Raw genomic sequence first — 15,229 nt, forward strand, 5'->3', positions numbered from 1 at the left:
GGTGTTGATTCCCGCACATTTCGCGGTCGAAAACGTCAGTTCGTATTGCGGCTGGGGACAGAACGAAGTTATTTACAAACTTTGATACTGCTGGCACCCTACGGAAGATCGAACCCTTCTGTACGGATATCATATGACTGCAGCCACACTGAAAGTGATCTGACCAATTTGGAGTGTAGCACGACCACAATTTTTGCTCTAATATACAGGGCGGAACGACTACGGACCGTTCAAAACCAATCGACGAAATCTGAACGTGATCCGAAGCAGGAAAGGGTGTTATGTTGTTTCAGCCTCTTTTTTTTTTTTGCCCTCCTGTTGGGTGATCATGGTGGGGTGGAGGAGGGGGTCCTAACATTAACACAAGGGGAATAAAATGGTAAAGGGTCCCTCTAAATCTCCTCAGTTTGACAACACCCTCAACGCCACCAGCGCACGTTCATTGCGCAAATTAAAAATCTACCTATTTACATACTCTGACACCCATTCTCCTGAGTGGCGCACTTTCGCCTGAGAGCAGGCAACCCCTTTGACTCCTCTTCGAAGGGGCTGCCTGGCCACAAGCACCAGAGCAGCATCGAGGAACCACTCATTAACTTGGTTATTGAAACGAGAAAGTTCTATCTAGTGCAACGCAAGAAAACATATTTCATATAAAAAATCGATCCTAATTAAACATTATCAGACAATTAAAAATGAACTTGACGTCTGGAATGCAGAACCGTGTGAGAGATCGACGTAAGCAGTGACAAATGTGGAAGAAGGAGGTGGAGGAGGGAGACAAGAAGAAGAAGAAGAAGAAGAAGAAGAAGAAGAAGGAGAAGAGGAAGAAGACACTAAGAATGACATGTTCAAATCAAGTAGGAAGGAAGCTGTTTAACATACTGTCGACAATGAGGTCTTGGGAGACGGTGCACAAGCTCTGAGTAGCGAAGGATGGGGGCGGAAACCACTCGTGTCCTTTCCCAAGTAATCATACCGGGATTTGCCTCAAGGAGTTTAGGGAAATAACAGAAAACTTAAATCTATATGGTCAGATGGGGATTTGAACCGTTGTCCTTCCAAATAAATACAAGTGTGCTAACCACTAAGCCACATCGTTCGGGGTCAAAGTGAGATGTGAAGATCTGTGTTAAAACATCTCGCTAACGAAGCCTGGGCAAAATTCTTATCAGAATGATAAAGAAGGTGGCAGGACACGTACCACGACTCCCAGTAATACATAACTTGACAATGGAAGGAGAGATTACAGATTTCGGAGTGTAACCAGATCGACGATCCCATTTCATACGCCATATTTCGCCGACTGGTCCAATCACCATCTTCAAGCGCAGCATGCTACAGCCTCAGATTTGCTAGCTGTTTGGACTCCAACCGGGCTTTGAACAGTGACAACGGAAGAAGCAATAGAGTGAAAATTTTTAAGAAAAGACAACTATGACTGTGAACAGTACATACAGCTGATGATATTGAACACAATGCTGGCAGAAATGAATACAATGCTGCAACGCAAAGAAATGGAGGGGCTCGTAACACTGGTTCTAAGACAGCTGACTTGAAAAACGAAAAGTTAAAGTGACTCATCATCCGTTATTCCGTTTAGCGTACTTAAAACTGCGCGTTTGAGGATGCTACGACTGAAAATTCTTTGAGAGAGGCGAAGCTTTGAGACATTTTGTACCGACCTGCTCAAGGTGAAGCAGTGCATTGCGGTTGTAAACAGTTTGTTCACCAGGTTGGGAGCTAGCAGCGGCGCTCGGTGGGAAGGCGCATAAACAGTTTACCGCCGGCGTCTGTTCCTGTGGCGAGGAAGCGCTCGCATCTGAGAGGACGGGATGCCTCAAACACAGCACACAAACGCGACGGGACGGCACAAAGGCTGCTTGTTCGTTAAGTCGAGCGGGAACTACAGCGATTCCAGTAAGTGCCAGAGAAAGCTCGCCATTTCTGCAAACTCATCAAGGCTATCGTTCCACTGGTTTCCGCTGTCGTTCTTTCTAAATGCCTATAACGATCTGGTTAGTAAACAACATTAATCTCTTTGGAAAGCGCGTTTGAAAATAGATGCAAAGTGCATATCAATTCGCAACACAGAACGGCTTTTGGTAAACATATATCGTCATGTAAACACTCAGTAGGGAATACAACACGTGACATTTTTATTAGAGTTCTGGTGGTAAATGCTCAGCCGTCAAAACCTCTCAACAAAATCATTATATTTAGTGCGATCATGAAAATTTTATTGAAAACGCATTTGATTAAGTTAGACAGCGTGCACCAAGAGCAACGTCAAGTATCAGAAGATTAAAGTAGTCCTGTGAAACGTTTGAAAAAGTAGTTCTCATCCAATACAGAGCAGAATATATGTTAAAACTTGAAGAAGCAAATCGCCTTTCGTGACTACTTTTGTTGTTACAGTTTTAGCTCTTTATTAAAAAAAAAAGGTTCAAATGGCTCTGAGCACTATGGGACTTAACATCTGTGGTCATCAGTCCCCTAGAACTTAGAACTAATTAAACGTAACTAACCTAAGGACATCACACACATACATGCCCGAGGCAGGATTCGAGACCAAGCCTGTGATGGGCTGTGTGAGTGAAATACTTTTCTTGCTGACATTACAAAAGTGCTACAGTGCTACGTTAGGCTACCAGTTCTCTGCAACGCCAACAGTCGTAAAGTATTTCAGTAATATATTTCACAGGGAAGAGATATTTTACATTACTGTCCATAACAACATCCGCCTTTGTTGACCTTTACATGCATAGTTTAGACACCGACAAACCTGAGTAATCAAAGTAGTGATTGTATGAAATCGCACCATTATTGATCGTCATACACTGGTCCTTGTCACCACAGATTCTCTGGTGTTGCCACCAAAGTGCTGCGTCCTAACATGTTGCATTCTCGTCAAACCAAGTTTTGTCTTTAGAAGTCCATTTCTTGCAACGGGCTACCATCACACTCCGATATTGCGCAACCACAGCTCGGAAGGCTAACTGCACTGATATGAGAGCGTCCGATCCAACGGACAGTTAACAAATTATTCTGATACGTTGGATTGTTAAACTTTGCATCACTGAGCCTGTAGACTAAATGGAATGCGGAGTGGACGAAAGCCGGCCCTGGGTGGCCGAGCGGTTCTAGGCGCTACAGTCTGGAACAGCGCGAGCGCTACGGTCGCAGGTTTGAATCCTGCCTCGGTCATGGATGCGTGTGATGTCCTTAGGTTAGTTAGGTTTAAGTAATTCTAAGTTATAGGGGACTGATGACCTCAGAAGTTAAGTCCCATAGTGCTCAGAACCATTTGGACCAAAGAAGGGCGTCCGCTGTGGCATCCTGTTACAAAATGGAATTTGCCACACTGCATTCACACGGTAGAATGGACAAAGTGCATACCCAGAACTCAAATGGAGTACACAACAATCAACTGTATGTGCCAAACTGTAAATAATACCTTCAGAGTTTATTAGGAATAAGAAACTTTATGCTGTGTAAGAAGCTTTTAATTCAAACATAAACATACAGGAAACATCCGGTGTAATTTTAATTTGCTGGCGTGAAATTTAAACTTGTTGACGACCCGTTCCAAGTATTGCGGAACGTCATAGGAACAATATTTAAAACATTGTCTATGACCGTTATCTTTGCAACCCGGGGTAGTCAACCCTTTTTACTTATCGCCGACTTTTCTTATTCTGTTACTAGTAACATTTTCTAACCTCTACTGGTTTCACAGTAATGGTGTTTTATGAAGTAGGGAAGTAACTTTATAAAATTTGTAAAGGGTAGTTGCAGATAGTTAAAACATATAATAATAATTACTTAGCAGATACTTCGTGTCAAAAACTTATGGAACCCTTATGAAAAAAACCACCTACCGACTACAAAGACAGCTGGAACGCCCGCTAGTGGGCTGCAGGGACCAGGCTGACTGCCGTTGCTTCAGGCGGTAGCCTTATTAGAAAAATTACAGTGCATTTCGCGTGTACAAGACATTAAACGCATTTACCTTAGAGGAGCATTGATTTATTTTAGGTGGAAAACCGTCGTCAATCACTAGATTGAACTGAACACCACAATTCTTTTGCGGGTATAGTCCAACTAAAGTAGGTATGGAGGTGCTATGACCTTGTCTTGCTCTGAGAGCTTTTAAATGACCAGCCCAGCAAGTTTTAAGGGTCGTACAGTACAGCGGAGGCTCACGCCCCTCTCCACCACCTACCCCCACCCTTCCCCCTCGTGTGCTGCAAGACATGTCAGTAACAAGCCATTGGTAGACTTGAAATAAGTGAAAAATGCCAGAAGAAAAAAAACTGACTGAGGACCGATCCGGATATTTGCGGAATCTTAGGTAGGGAGGCTGGCTACGGCTTAACGTCCCATCGACAGAGGGTCATTATAGACAGAGCGGAAGGTCGGATTACTGAAGGGTCGGGAAGGAACCACGCGCCTTTCGAAGGATCCACGCCTTAAGCGATTTAAGAAAATCGCCGAAAACCTAAATCTGGATGGCCGGACAGGGATTTGAACCGTCCTCCTCCCGAATGTTAGTCCCGTGTGCTGACCACTGCCCCATGTCACTGAAGATTTATAGCCTGGCACTTACCCGCTAACGCATCGCGCGTACCGCTTTCTGTGTTTCACCCGAGACCACAAAGTGACAAATGCCTTCAATTTTTTAATGCTGCAGTCACCTTCACTTTTAAATACAAAATAAGCAGTACTGGAAAATGTATATTTTTATTTTAAATGTGAGAGTTTTAGGCTAGGTTTTACCGTTTCTGTTACTGATACTGAATGAAACAACACGTTTACACTTACCACTCACTGTTAAAAAATAAGTAAACAAAGACGGTATCTAAGTATTAGGCGCAAAGAAAGTATAGGAAAAGCACAACACATTATTTCGAAGCCCGGAGAACTTATAGCAGAACAACCCACAAAGACATTAATAAAGTCGTTTTATGGTTTTTCAAATGTTGTAAAAGGAAAACGTCTTTGCGGGTTCATCAGATCCGATGCGTGCTTCAGTATAGCACAGATCGCTTTTCTGGTTCTAAAATGTTGTACAAAGAAAATTTTTTAGGTAGTTTGAAGATGCCCTCCGAAGGCGAAAGCGCTGTTAATAAAAGAATAAATTGCAAACAAGACTGTTTTTGATTAAGTGGTACACAATTTATTTCTGTCACATTTATTTAGCTTAACTTCATCACCCGTTTACGGAATCAAGTGAAATGTTACAAACATTAAGTGCAATATTTATATTGCCAACAGCGGAAAAATCATACATAAATAACAGTTTTGGCTGGGATTCAGAGATGCAGAGGATGAAAATATTGCGAGAAAGAGAGCTTAAGTTTCGCGTATGCCAGAGCTGTGGGTCTGTTAAACTTAAATCTGTTCATAAATAAGTAAATGCTGAAGTAACACAATGATACTGCCTTACATAAATGCAGATAGGTATACTCTTAATAATATAAATGTGTACTTTTATAACCCAGAGTGTAACTGTATGAGCGTTACAGAATATTCGTCTGATCATGTTTGAAGACTAATGACGTCTTTATTATATAAAGGTTCATGTTTAAAGTAGGGTAGTTTTAAGTTTGTGTACACATGAAATGTAACGTTTATTATTTTTTGTAAAAATTTCATTCTTGGTATAAAATTTTATCCTCTAGGGAATCAGTATTGTCTGGCGCTCGATGAAAGATAACTCAATGAAACGGAATAACTGAGGGAGTAATAAAGACAGGTCTTGGCTGACATATTGAGAAGCATCGAACTTTCTGCTATAATTGCACTCAAACAATTGTTTAAGACCGGCCGCGGTGGTCTCGCGGTTCTAGGCGCGCAGTCCGGAACCGTGCGACTGCTACGGTCGTAGGTTCGAATCCTGCCTCGGGCATGGATGTGTGTGATGTCCTTAGGTTAGTTAGGTTTAAGTAGTTCTAAGTTCTAGGGGACTGATGACCACAGCAGTTGAGTCCCATAGTGCTCAGAGCCATTTGAACCAATTGTTTAAGAAAGGCCTGCCGAGCGTAACATTACTGCAATTTCAGACACGGTATTTGGCGGCTAAATTGTTACCGGGTGTTGTAAGGACCAAAATCACGGTTAACTGGGTCTCACTTTTCCAAGCTTTCCTTTGATCACCGTGGAATAGCGCTGGGTTAGTTACTCGCCATCTGTTCTACCTTACCTGGCTACTGCCAGAGTCAAGGCACAATTTGCTTAAATTTTAACGCCGTTGTTGCAGATAGGACAGTAAACCCAAATAGAAAACAAAGTGCCTGGCACTAAACAGTACGAAAACTCAAGAGCGTACCTCATTAGAATATTTATAGGATAAAAGTTTTATTTTTAAGACCACCTGAAGGACAAAGGCGATCTCAGCCATTATGTGCAAACATAAGTTTGTTTTTCACTCATTCGTATAAACTTCGGTTGTCTATCGAGATATCCCAGAAGTCAATGTCAAGCTGCGCATAAGCCATTCTATGTTAAGTGGCAGACTGCAAGAGAGGCGCGTACCATCGCGTTGTAGCTTCCTGTCCAGGTTTCGAGAGGGTGCGTTTCTGGACGGTACTTATACCTCCCGAGGAGATCACGAATGCAAAATTAGAGAGATTCGAGCGCTCACGGAGGCTTTCCGGCAGTCGTTCTTCCCGCGAACCGTACGCGACTGGAACAGGAAAGGAAGGTAATGACAGTGGCGCCATCGTTGGGTGGCTTGCGGAGTATAAATGTAGATGTACACGTAGAAGAGCAACCCTTCCACAAGCTGCTGCAGATTTGAATGTTCGGCCGTCAGCAACTGTCAGAGCGCGAACCATTCAACGAATCATCATCGATATGGGGTTTCGGAGCCGAAGGTCCACTCGTGTACCCTTGGTGACTGCACAACACAAAGCTTTGTACCTCGCCTGGGGCCATCAACACAGACATTGGACTGTTGATGACTGGAGACATGTTGCCTCGTCGGACGAGTCTCGTTTCAAATTGTATCGAGCGGATGGCCGTGTACGGGTGTGGAAACAACCTCATGAATCCATGGAACCTGCATGTCAGCAGGGGACTGTATAAGCTGTTGGAGGCTCTGTGATGGTGTGGGGTGTGTGCAGTTGGAGTGATACGGGACCCCTGATATGTCTAGGTACGACTCTGAGAGCTGACATGTACGTAACCATCCATTCATGTCCATTGTACGTTCCGATGGACTTGAGCAATACGAGCAGGACAATGCGACACCCCACAAGTCCAGAATTGCTACAGAGTGGCTCCAGGAACACTCTTCAGAGTTTAAACACTTCAGCTTGTAATGCTGGAAATGCATATCCTCCTATTTCCATCTATTATAAATTTTTTTCCTTATTTTGTTACCTGAAGATATGACATTTCCGTGTCTTTATATATTGTAATTGTTTTACTATATATATTTTAACACCCCACCCGTCACTTAGCTGGTTTTGGCGTGTGTTCACCCCAATTGACTAACAGATCAACAGAGAGTGCAAAACTGCCACAATATTGGAATACGCAGTACTAAACACCTGTGACTCCTGATTGAACTGCGGTGGCAGTGTTGACATTAATTTATTCAGAATTGATCACTTTTAATTAAAAAGGGGGCACATTGATGTTATATTCAGCTATTGAACACCAGATGCAATGTTGAACATAAAATTAATTAATAAAGTGACTTGAGATTTCAGCTACTTCATTGAAAACAGATGCAGTCGATTAGCACAAATTTATTTTAACTCACGACCTTCAATCATCACATTACATGACTCTCCTAACAGGCAGTGGTAATAAATTGCGTTTGCGTGGAGTAAAGCGTGATAACTCAAAAGTAATTCCTATTGACTGACCCAGGCATAATGCGAAGTGCGAGAAGAATTCTACAATACACAGCCCATGAAATCCTCGTGGAAACTTTGCCGACGTAATCCAACAAATTAATCAGTGACGGAGCGGGCGCAATATCAACGAATTCAGTGTGGCAGTGTGGCGGCGTTATGCGGACGTCAGCCGATCTTGTGGTACTGCAAGGCTGCGCTCGTCTATTCACTTCTAGCTATATTGCTCAGTACATAGCTGAACGAAAACTTTCTATCACCAAGCTCAATCGTTCTGTTTGCTAAGTCCTAAACTGAAGAGATGCTCACTCTTTCTCAGGCAAGCTGAGGCAAGAACGCCACGTCCGGACTCTAGACAAGCTGGGAACAGAAGACCTCTACTGACACTTCTGCCAGTCCTCTCTTCGCCTCTGTTTCCCCTCCAGCAAAATCACTTATGCCAATTGCAGCACAAGTCGCATTAATTATGCGTCGCTTCGCAGCACCGACCAATGCCTGCTCTGGGAAGTGAACAAATTCCCACGAACTTTCCCTTCCTCTCAACTTCTTCAATTTAGCTCCCGCAGGCCACCCATCAAGGTTAGTGTCTACACAAACATCAAGTTTTCCGGAATTCTGACTCCCAGGAGAGTACTTCAAATTGCTTGGGCCTACGTTCCCATCAGTGGCTGGCATATATCATGCTGTCACTCTTCACCTGATTTACTTCAGGCTCTGGACAGAAAACAGGACGATGAACATTTATCAACAGGTGTACAAGTTTTGTGTCTATTTCCCAGTACACCAGCATTGAGTTGGGGTCAACCACCCACTCACTGTCACTCATCTTAAGGCGGCTGGAGGCCGCTCCTCGTTACTGCTTTCTCAAAGCTCAAGCCACCCTAAGCTACTTCCCTTTGCCATTCCCTAGCCGGCCACGGTCAACTCTAAATGTTTCCCTGGGGTAAACTAGCATCCAGTAAATCGTCTCATTTCCACAAAGTTTTCATGTCATGTGTATTTCTTTAAAACCATCACCTGACATTCATTATTCCAATACGTCCATACTATACCCTCTACAAAATGCATTGTATCTTGTCAATCATTTGTTGTTCAGCCCTACTGTTTGCTCAACGTGAGTTAGGTGATCTTTAATGACTTCATGTAAGGGGCATAGTTCTTGCCATCTTACAAAATATATATATGCATTTATGTCGATGTATAATTGGTTTGTTTTGTAAATGTATTTTTACGCTGGGTCTTGCCTAAGGAAAACTATACTATCGAACGATAACATCCATAGGTAGTGTGGAGAACCAAAGTGTTTAGGATCTTTGATAGTGTTGTTAACTGTGCCGCATGGAGTGCAGTGAGAGGAGAGACTGGCTGGAGTAGGGCGGTGGAGCAGGTGTGTTATGTGACGCTCCCTTGAGATGCCGCACTTTCGGGGTTTGGCAGCATGTAATTGCACTCGACATGCTATGATAGTTTCTGACACGGTGTCGCGGATGGGAAACATTAGCTGGCGCACATCAAGAGCCTGTTTTGGCTGGTGACAGTGTCGAGAAGAAGGCGCGCCAACATCCAGCTTCTGCAACAGCAACCACCGACAGTGGGTGACTGTCGCCACATCCTCGACTGATGACTTCAAACCTTCAATCAACCAACAAGGAAGACTGGAAGCATTTAAAGTTTTAGACTGTATGGCAGACCTCAGCTTTTAAAAGTGTTCAATTTGCCTCACAAAATTACAGCAACTTAGCATGAATCTTTGTTGCTCATTGTCCGAATTGCATTACCAAGCGTGGTCACTTCCTTTTCTGGAATGAACCCGAGTGTCGTTGAAATTCAAACGCCAGCATTAAAGTAATATCATTCGATTTCACTGCTTTAATTTCAAAGTTCAGTTAAGATATTCATAGCTGGCTATAATATTTAGATTACACAAGCACAAATTAAGAGTGCGAGTTTTGTTACCATATTTTAGCTTACCTGTGACTGCAGCTCAGCTTGGTACGTACTAAATTTTACTATTGTTAATTGTTCAGAATCATTTAATTGAAGTTCAAAGTTAAATCTCTTATTTCTAAATTGCATAGATTCAAGTAGCTTTTGAAATGATTGTTGAGGTAGCCCAAGACTAACCTTATTTTACTGAATTTCGTAGTGCTTCAGAAACAAATTAGTGACTGAAATTAATACTGATCTTTAACTTTCAATTTTCCAGTTTCATCAATTCTTTTGCTAAATTAAGTCAGAGTGTTGCGAAATTTATTACTTCTGACAAACATTCAGTTTTGACACAACACGTGTCAACCTTCAGTTGCTACGCTTTTAGTGCTAATTATATATGCAATAACCTTTTTTTTCAGTTATTATAGTAGTTGTCCATAGGACTGGCGACCGTAATTTTCCCCAAACCTCAAGTATCTAATTAACGCCAATTAATTGTTAACCTAATGACTGGACATTTACTTTCTTTATTAATTTTACCCTTTTCTCAAAATTAATTTCCACCAGTTTCATTTGCATTTTTCCGTTGATTTAGATGTAACCCTTTCCTCCCTTTTTATCAACAGATTAACTTCGCTGTCGATTGCTTTTCCCAAATTTCCATTAGGTACACGCGGTTTAATTTTTACTGTCCTTAAGGTCGGTAAGTGAGGGGGAGGTTACAAGCTGGCCACCTAACTCCGCAGACACAGATGTATCTGGGATGCCTGCGGAAGAGCTCTCTCGACCCGCTCGTACTTTACGGATTGATGGGCAGCCGTGCGGGATTAACGGAGTGCTACTTGGGCCGTGAGTCGAGTCTGCGCCCCGCGCCGACAGCACCTCGCCGCCCGCCCCCAGCGGCGGCCGCTCGCTCGCTGCAGGCCTCACCTGTCGCCGGCGGCCAGCGGCTCCCGCAGTCGGCTCCTGAGCAGCCGGCCCAGCCGCACCATGCGGCCCACCTCCAGCAGCAGCTTCTCGCGCGCCGCCAGCAGCCGCTGCGCCCGCACCCTCCGGCACGGCCCTGCCGTCTCCTCCTGGGCAGCCGGCGCCGCGCCCGACGCCTCTGCGATCAGCTCCCTCAGCTGCTCGCAGTGCTGTAAGTGCAACGCAGGTACGTGTGGTAACAAGACCTGGCGGCTCGGGTATGCGGAATGCAAGGGGTGTCGCAGAGGCTGGCCTCTTTCCATTAAAGCAGCGAGGGACTTGACACTTATAGGCACAACTACTGATTAAGAATAAAAAGACACTAATATTCGTGTAATACAATGTTTGTAGCCTTTGGGCTTGTACCTTTTTTGTTTGGAATTTTAACTGGAGGATGAATTTATGCTTCTGCCTTGTTGCTGTGGTCTGGAGACTACACATAGTCTGATGCGCCTTCCCATAACACTCTTTCCAGTGGAAGCCTCTTCATCCCTGCGTAACTACTGCAACGTACATCCATTAGAGCCCGCTTCCTGTAGTCAAGTCTTGCTCTGCCTCTGCAATTTTACGCTCCCTCCCACTCACATCCCCCTGCACTACCAAACTCATGATTCCTTCTAGCATCAGAACGTGTGCTGCCAACCTGTACGTAGTTTTTAGTCATGTTGTACCATGAACTACTTCTCTTCTGAGTTATATCTTTTATTGCCGTCTCAGTCCGGAACCGTGTAGCTACTACGGTCGCAGGTTCGAATCCTGCCTCGGGCATGGATGTGTGTGATGTCCTTACTTAGGTGTAAGTATTTCTGTCTAGGGGACTGATGACCTCAGAACTTAAGTCCCACAGTGCTTTGAGCCATTTGAACCATTATTTATTGTCGTCTTGTCTGAACTGCTTATCATCCACATTTACCTCCTATACAAGGCTGCACCCCAGACACAAACCTTAAAAAAATATCCCCAAGCTTTCTTTTCCAAAACTGTAATTTTTGCTACTGCCACTCAGCATTTTAGTCCCCTTTGCTTTGGACATCACCAGATGTTTTGCTGTGCAAGTATCATTTCCTAACGCAATGCCCTTAGCATCTCATGATTTGATTTAACAACGTTCCATTACCCATTTTTTACTTTTGTTGATTTTCATCTTCTAATCTACACTCCTGGAAATGGAAAAAAGAACACATTGACACCGGTGTGTCAGACCCACCATACTTGCTCCGGACACTGCGAGCGGGCTGTACAAGCAATGATCACACGCACGGCACAGCGGACACACCAGGAACCGCGGTGTTGGCCGTCGAATGGCGCTAGCTGCGCAGCATTTGTGCACCACCGCCGTCAGTGTCAGCCAGTTTGCCGTGGCATACGGAGCTCCATCGCAGTCTTTAACACTGGTAGCATGCCGCGACAGCGTGGACGTGAACCGTATGTGCAGTTGACGGACTTTGAGCGAGGGCGTATAGTGGGCATGCGGGAGGCCGGGTGGACGTACCGCCGAATTGCTCAACACGTGGGGCGTGAGGTCTCCACAGTACATCGATGTTGTCGCCAGTGGTCGGCGGAAGGTGCACGTGCCCGTCGACCTGGGACCGGACCGCAGCGACGCACGGATGCACGCCAAGACCGTAGGATCCTACGCAGTGCCGTAGGGGACCGCACCGCCACTTTCCAGCAAATTAGGGACACTGTTGCTCCTGGGGTATCGGCGAGGACCATTCGCAACCGTCTCCATGAAACTGGGCTACGGTCCCGCACACCGTTAGGCCGTCTTCCGCTCACGCCCCAACACCGTGCAGCCCGCCTCCAGTGGTGTCGCGACAGGCGTGAATGGAGGGACGAGTGGAGACGTGTCGTCTTCAGCGATGAGAGTCGCTTCTGCCTTGGTGCCAATGATGGTCGTATGCGTGTTTGGCGCCGTGCAGGTGAGCGCCACAATCAGGACTGCATACGACCGAGGCACACAGGGCCAACACCCGGCATCATGGTGTGGGGAGCGATCTCCTACACTGGCCGTACACCTCTGTTGATCGTCGAGGGGACACTGAATAGTGCACGGTACATCGAAACCGTCATCGAACCCATCGTTCTACCATTACTAGACCGGCAAGGGAACTTGCTGTTCCAACAGGACAATGCACGTCCGCATGTATCTCGTGCCACCCAACGTGCTCTAGAAGGTGTAAGTCAACTACCCTGGCCAGCAAGATCTCCGGATCTGTCCCCCATTGAGCATGTTTGGGACTGGATGAAGCGTCGTCTCACGCGGTCTGCACGTCCAGCACGAACGCTGGTCCAACTGAGGCGCCAGGTGGAAATGGCATGGCCAGCCGTTCCACAGGACTACATCCAGCATCTCTACGATCGCCTCCATGGGAGAATAGCAGCTTGCATTGCTGCGAATGGTGGATATACACTGTACTAGTGCCGACATTGTGCATGCTCTGTTGCCGGTGTCTATGTGCCTGTGGTTCTGTCAGTGTGATCATGTGATGTATCTGACCCCAGGAATGTGTCAATAAAGTTTCCCCTTCCTGGGACAATGAATTCACGGTGTTCTTATTTCAATTTCCAGGAGTGTATTTTCAAGATTCTATCCATTCCATTCAACTGCTCTTCAAAGCCTTTCTCATCTCTGAAAGAATTATGCCACTGACAAACCTTAAACTTTATATCTTCTCCTTCAACTTTAACTCTCTTCCCAAATTACTACTCTTTTTCCTACAGAGCCAGCTAACTATGTAGACCCTATAACACTGAGCATAGGCTATAATCCTGTTGCACCCCCCTCTCACTTACCGATTCTCTTTCAAGTCATTCCACTCATGTAACTACAGTCTGGGTTCTGTACAAGTTGTAGATAATGTGGATAACATTCACTCCACGTATTTGCATCCTTGAGAGCTTTATAATTTCAATGAGGGTGTTCCAGGCAACATTGTCAAAAGCCTTACCTAAATCTAGAAATTCCGTAACAGTAGGATCATACTTGATACCAATATTTGTAATTATCTGCCGCTTTGTAATTATCTACATCTACATCTACATCCATACTCCGCAAGCCACCTGACGGTGTGTGGCGGAGGGACCGCTGGTTCAAATGGCTCTGAGCACTATGGGACTTAACTTCTGAGGTCATCAGTCCCCTAGAACTTAGAACTACTTAAGCCTAACTAACGTAAGGACACCACACAAATCCATGCCCGAGGCAGGATTCGAACCTGCGACTGTAGCGGTCGCGCGGTTCCAGACTGTAGCGCCTAGAACCGCTCGACCGCTCCGGCCGGCGTCGCTTTCCTTTCGCTTTGGATTGACTCTTTATTGGTTCTGCATGTGCCGTAATCTCAGTTATATTATTCTCATGATTTGCCCCCCTGTTACATGATGCAAGCAGCAAAATCATTCCACTGTATCCTTCAACTTCTGATTCTCTAAATTTAGCAAGTAAGATTTCACGAGAACAAATTCGCCTTTCTTCCAAAGATTCTCAATTTAATTTCCCTGTGCACCTGTTCGTCTTGTGTTGCGCTATGCAGATCTGTTACAGCCCTAGCAGCGTGCAACTGAAATCATACAATGTCTGGCGCGCTTCCCACTTTGTATGGACTCCAAACGCTGGAGCTCGGCTCTAGAACTGGTCGCAGCGCTTCTTTGTGCTACTTTCTTTACAGATGCGCTGCACTTACCTCAGCTCTTTTGGGATCCATCGTGTATGGCATGAGAGAATGCTGGAGTAAAGAGGCAACTGCGTCGTTGCGGTTGCCACTGATACTGGTGACCCGCTGTGGGAATCACTTTCCAGCAGACCCAGTAATCATTACGTGTGGGTGCCCTTTCCTAAGTCGACTACAGTTCAGTAAAAGCTACAATCCACAATCTGGTTTTGCCTTCATGTTAGAGGGCCTTCCATGACATCAGTAGAAACTTTACTGAAAATGATTTATCGGCACAGTCACAATAATTTCAAACTGAATGACCAGTTACAGCCTGCATCTACCATCCTCAGCGATAAATAAGTTTAAAAATTAAAACAGAAGTTATGGAGATTACATGGAAATTAAAATACAGTAGTAATAGTAGTAGTAGTAGTAATTGCAGCAGTAATTTTGTTCATCCTTTGATAAAGTGATGTCATACCATAAAACACTTTCTGGGATTCTACCTCTCCACTGTAGAAACAAGACTGTCAGTCATTCTACATGAGGAAGTTATACACAAGTGGTAGTCGTCTGATGGGCTGCAGCTAACTATTCATTTGCTATTCATATATTTCAGTAAACACTTTTCAATAAAATTTTTAAAGAGTACAGATGTTTACTTTAGTCAATAAAATGTAGTGAACAGCGTTACAAAGGCTGCAATTACCGTACTTCATGACACAAAAATGGGGTGCATCGGTATCAAGCAGGTAGATTATGTAAAATGTTACGGCAGTACACTAATAAGCTTACCCTGTTCAGATTCGAATT

The 15,229-nt window shown here is 44.7% G+C and overlaps 1 protein-coding gene across 1 annotated transcript in view; it reads right to left on the reverse strand.

Annotated features, from left to right (window-relative positions):
• Window positions 1-15,229, reverse strand: part of LOC126267900 (uncharacterized) — a 1,063,720-nt gene that overhangs the window by 764,467 nt on the left and 284,024 nt on the right. The window contains exon 13 of the mRNA XM_049973211.1: window positions 10,728-10,933. Coding sequence (XP_049829168.1) covers window positions 10,728-10,933 — 206 coding nt within the window. The remainder of the gene's footprint in view (window positions 1-10,727; window positions 10,934-15,229) is intronic.

Source organism: Schistocerca gregaria, chromosome 4 (genome assembly GCF_023897955.1).
Source record: "Schistocerca gregaria isolate iqSchGreg1 chromosome 4, iqSchGreg1.2, whole genome shotgun sequence".
Classification (NCBI taxonomy): Eukaryota; Metazoa; Arthropoda; class Insecta; order Orthoptera; family Acrididae; genus Schistocerca; species Schistocerca gregaria.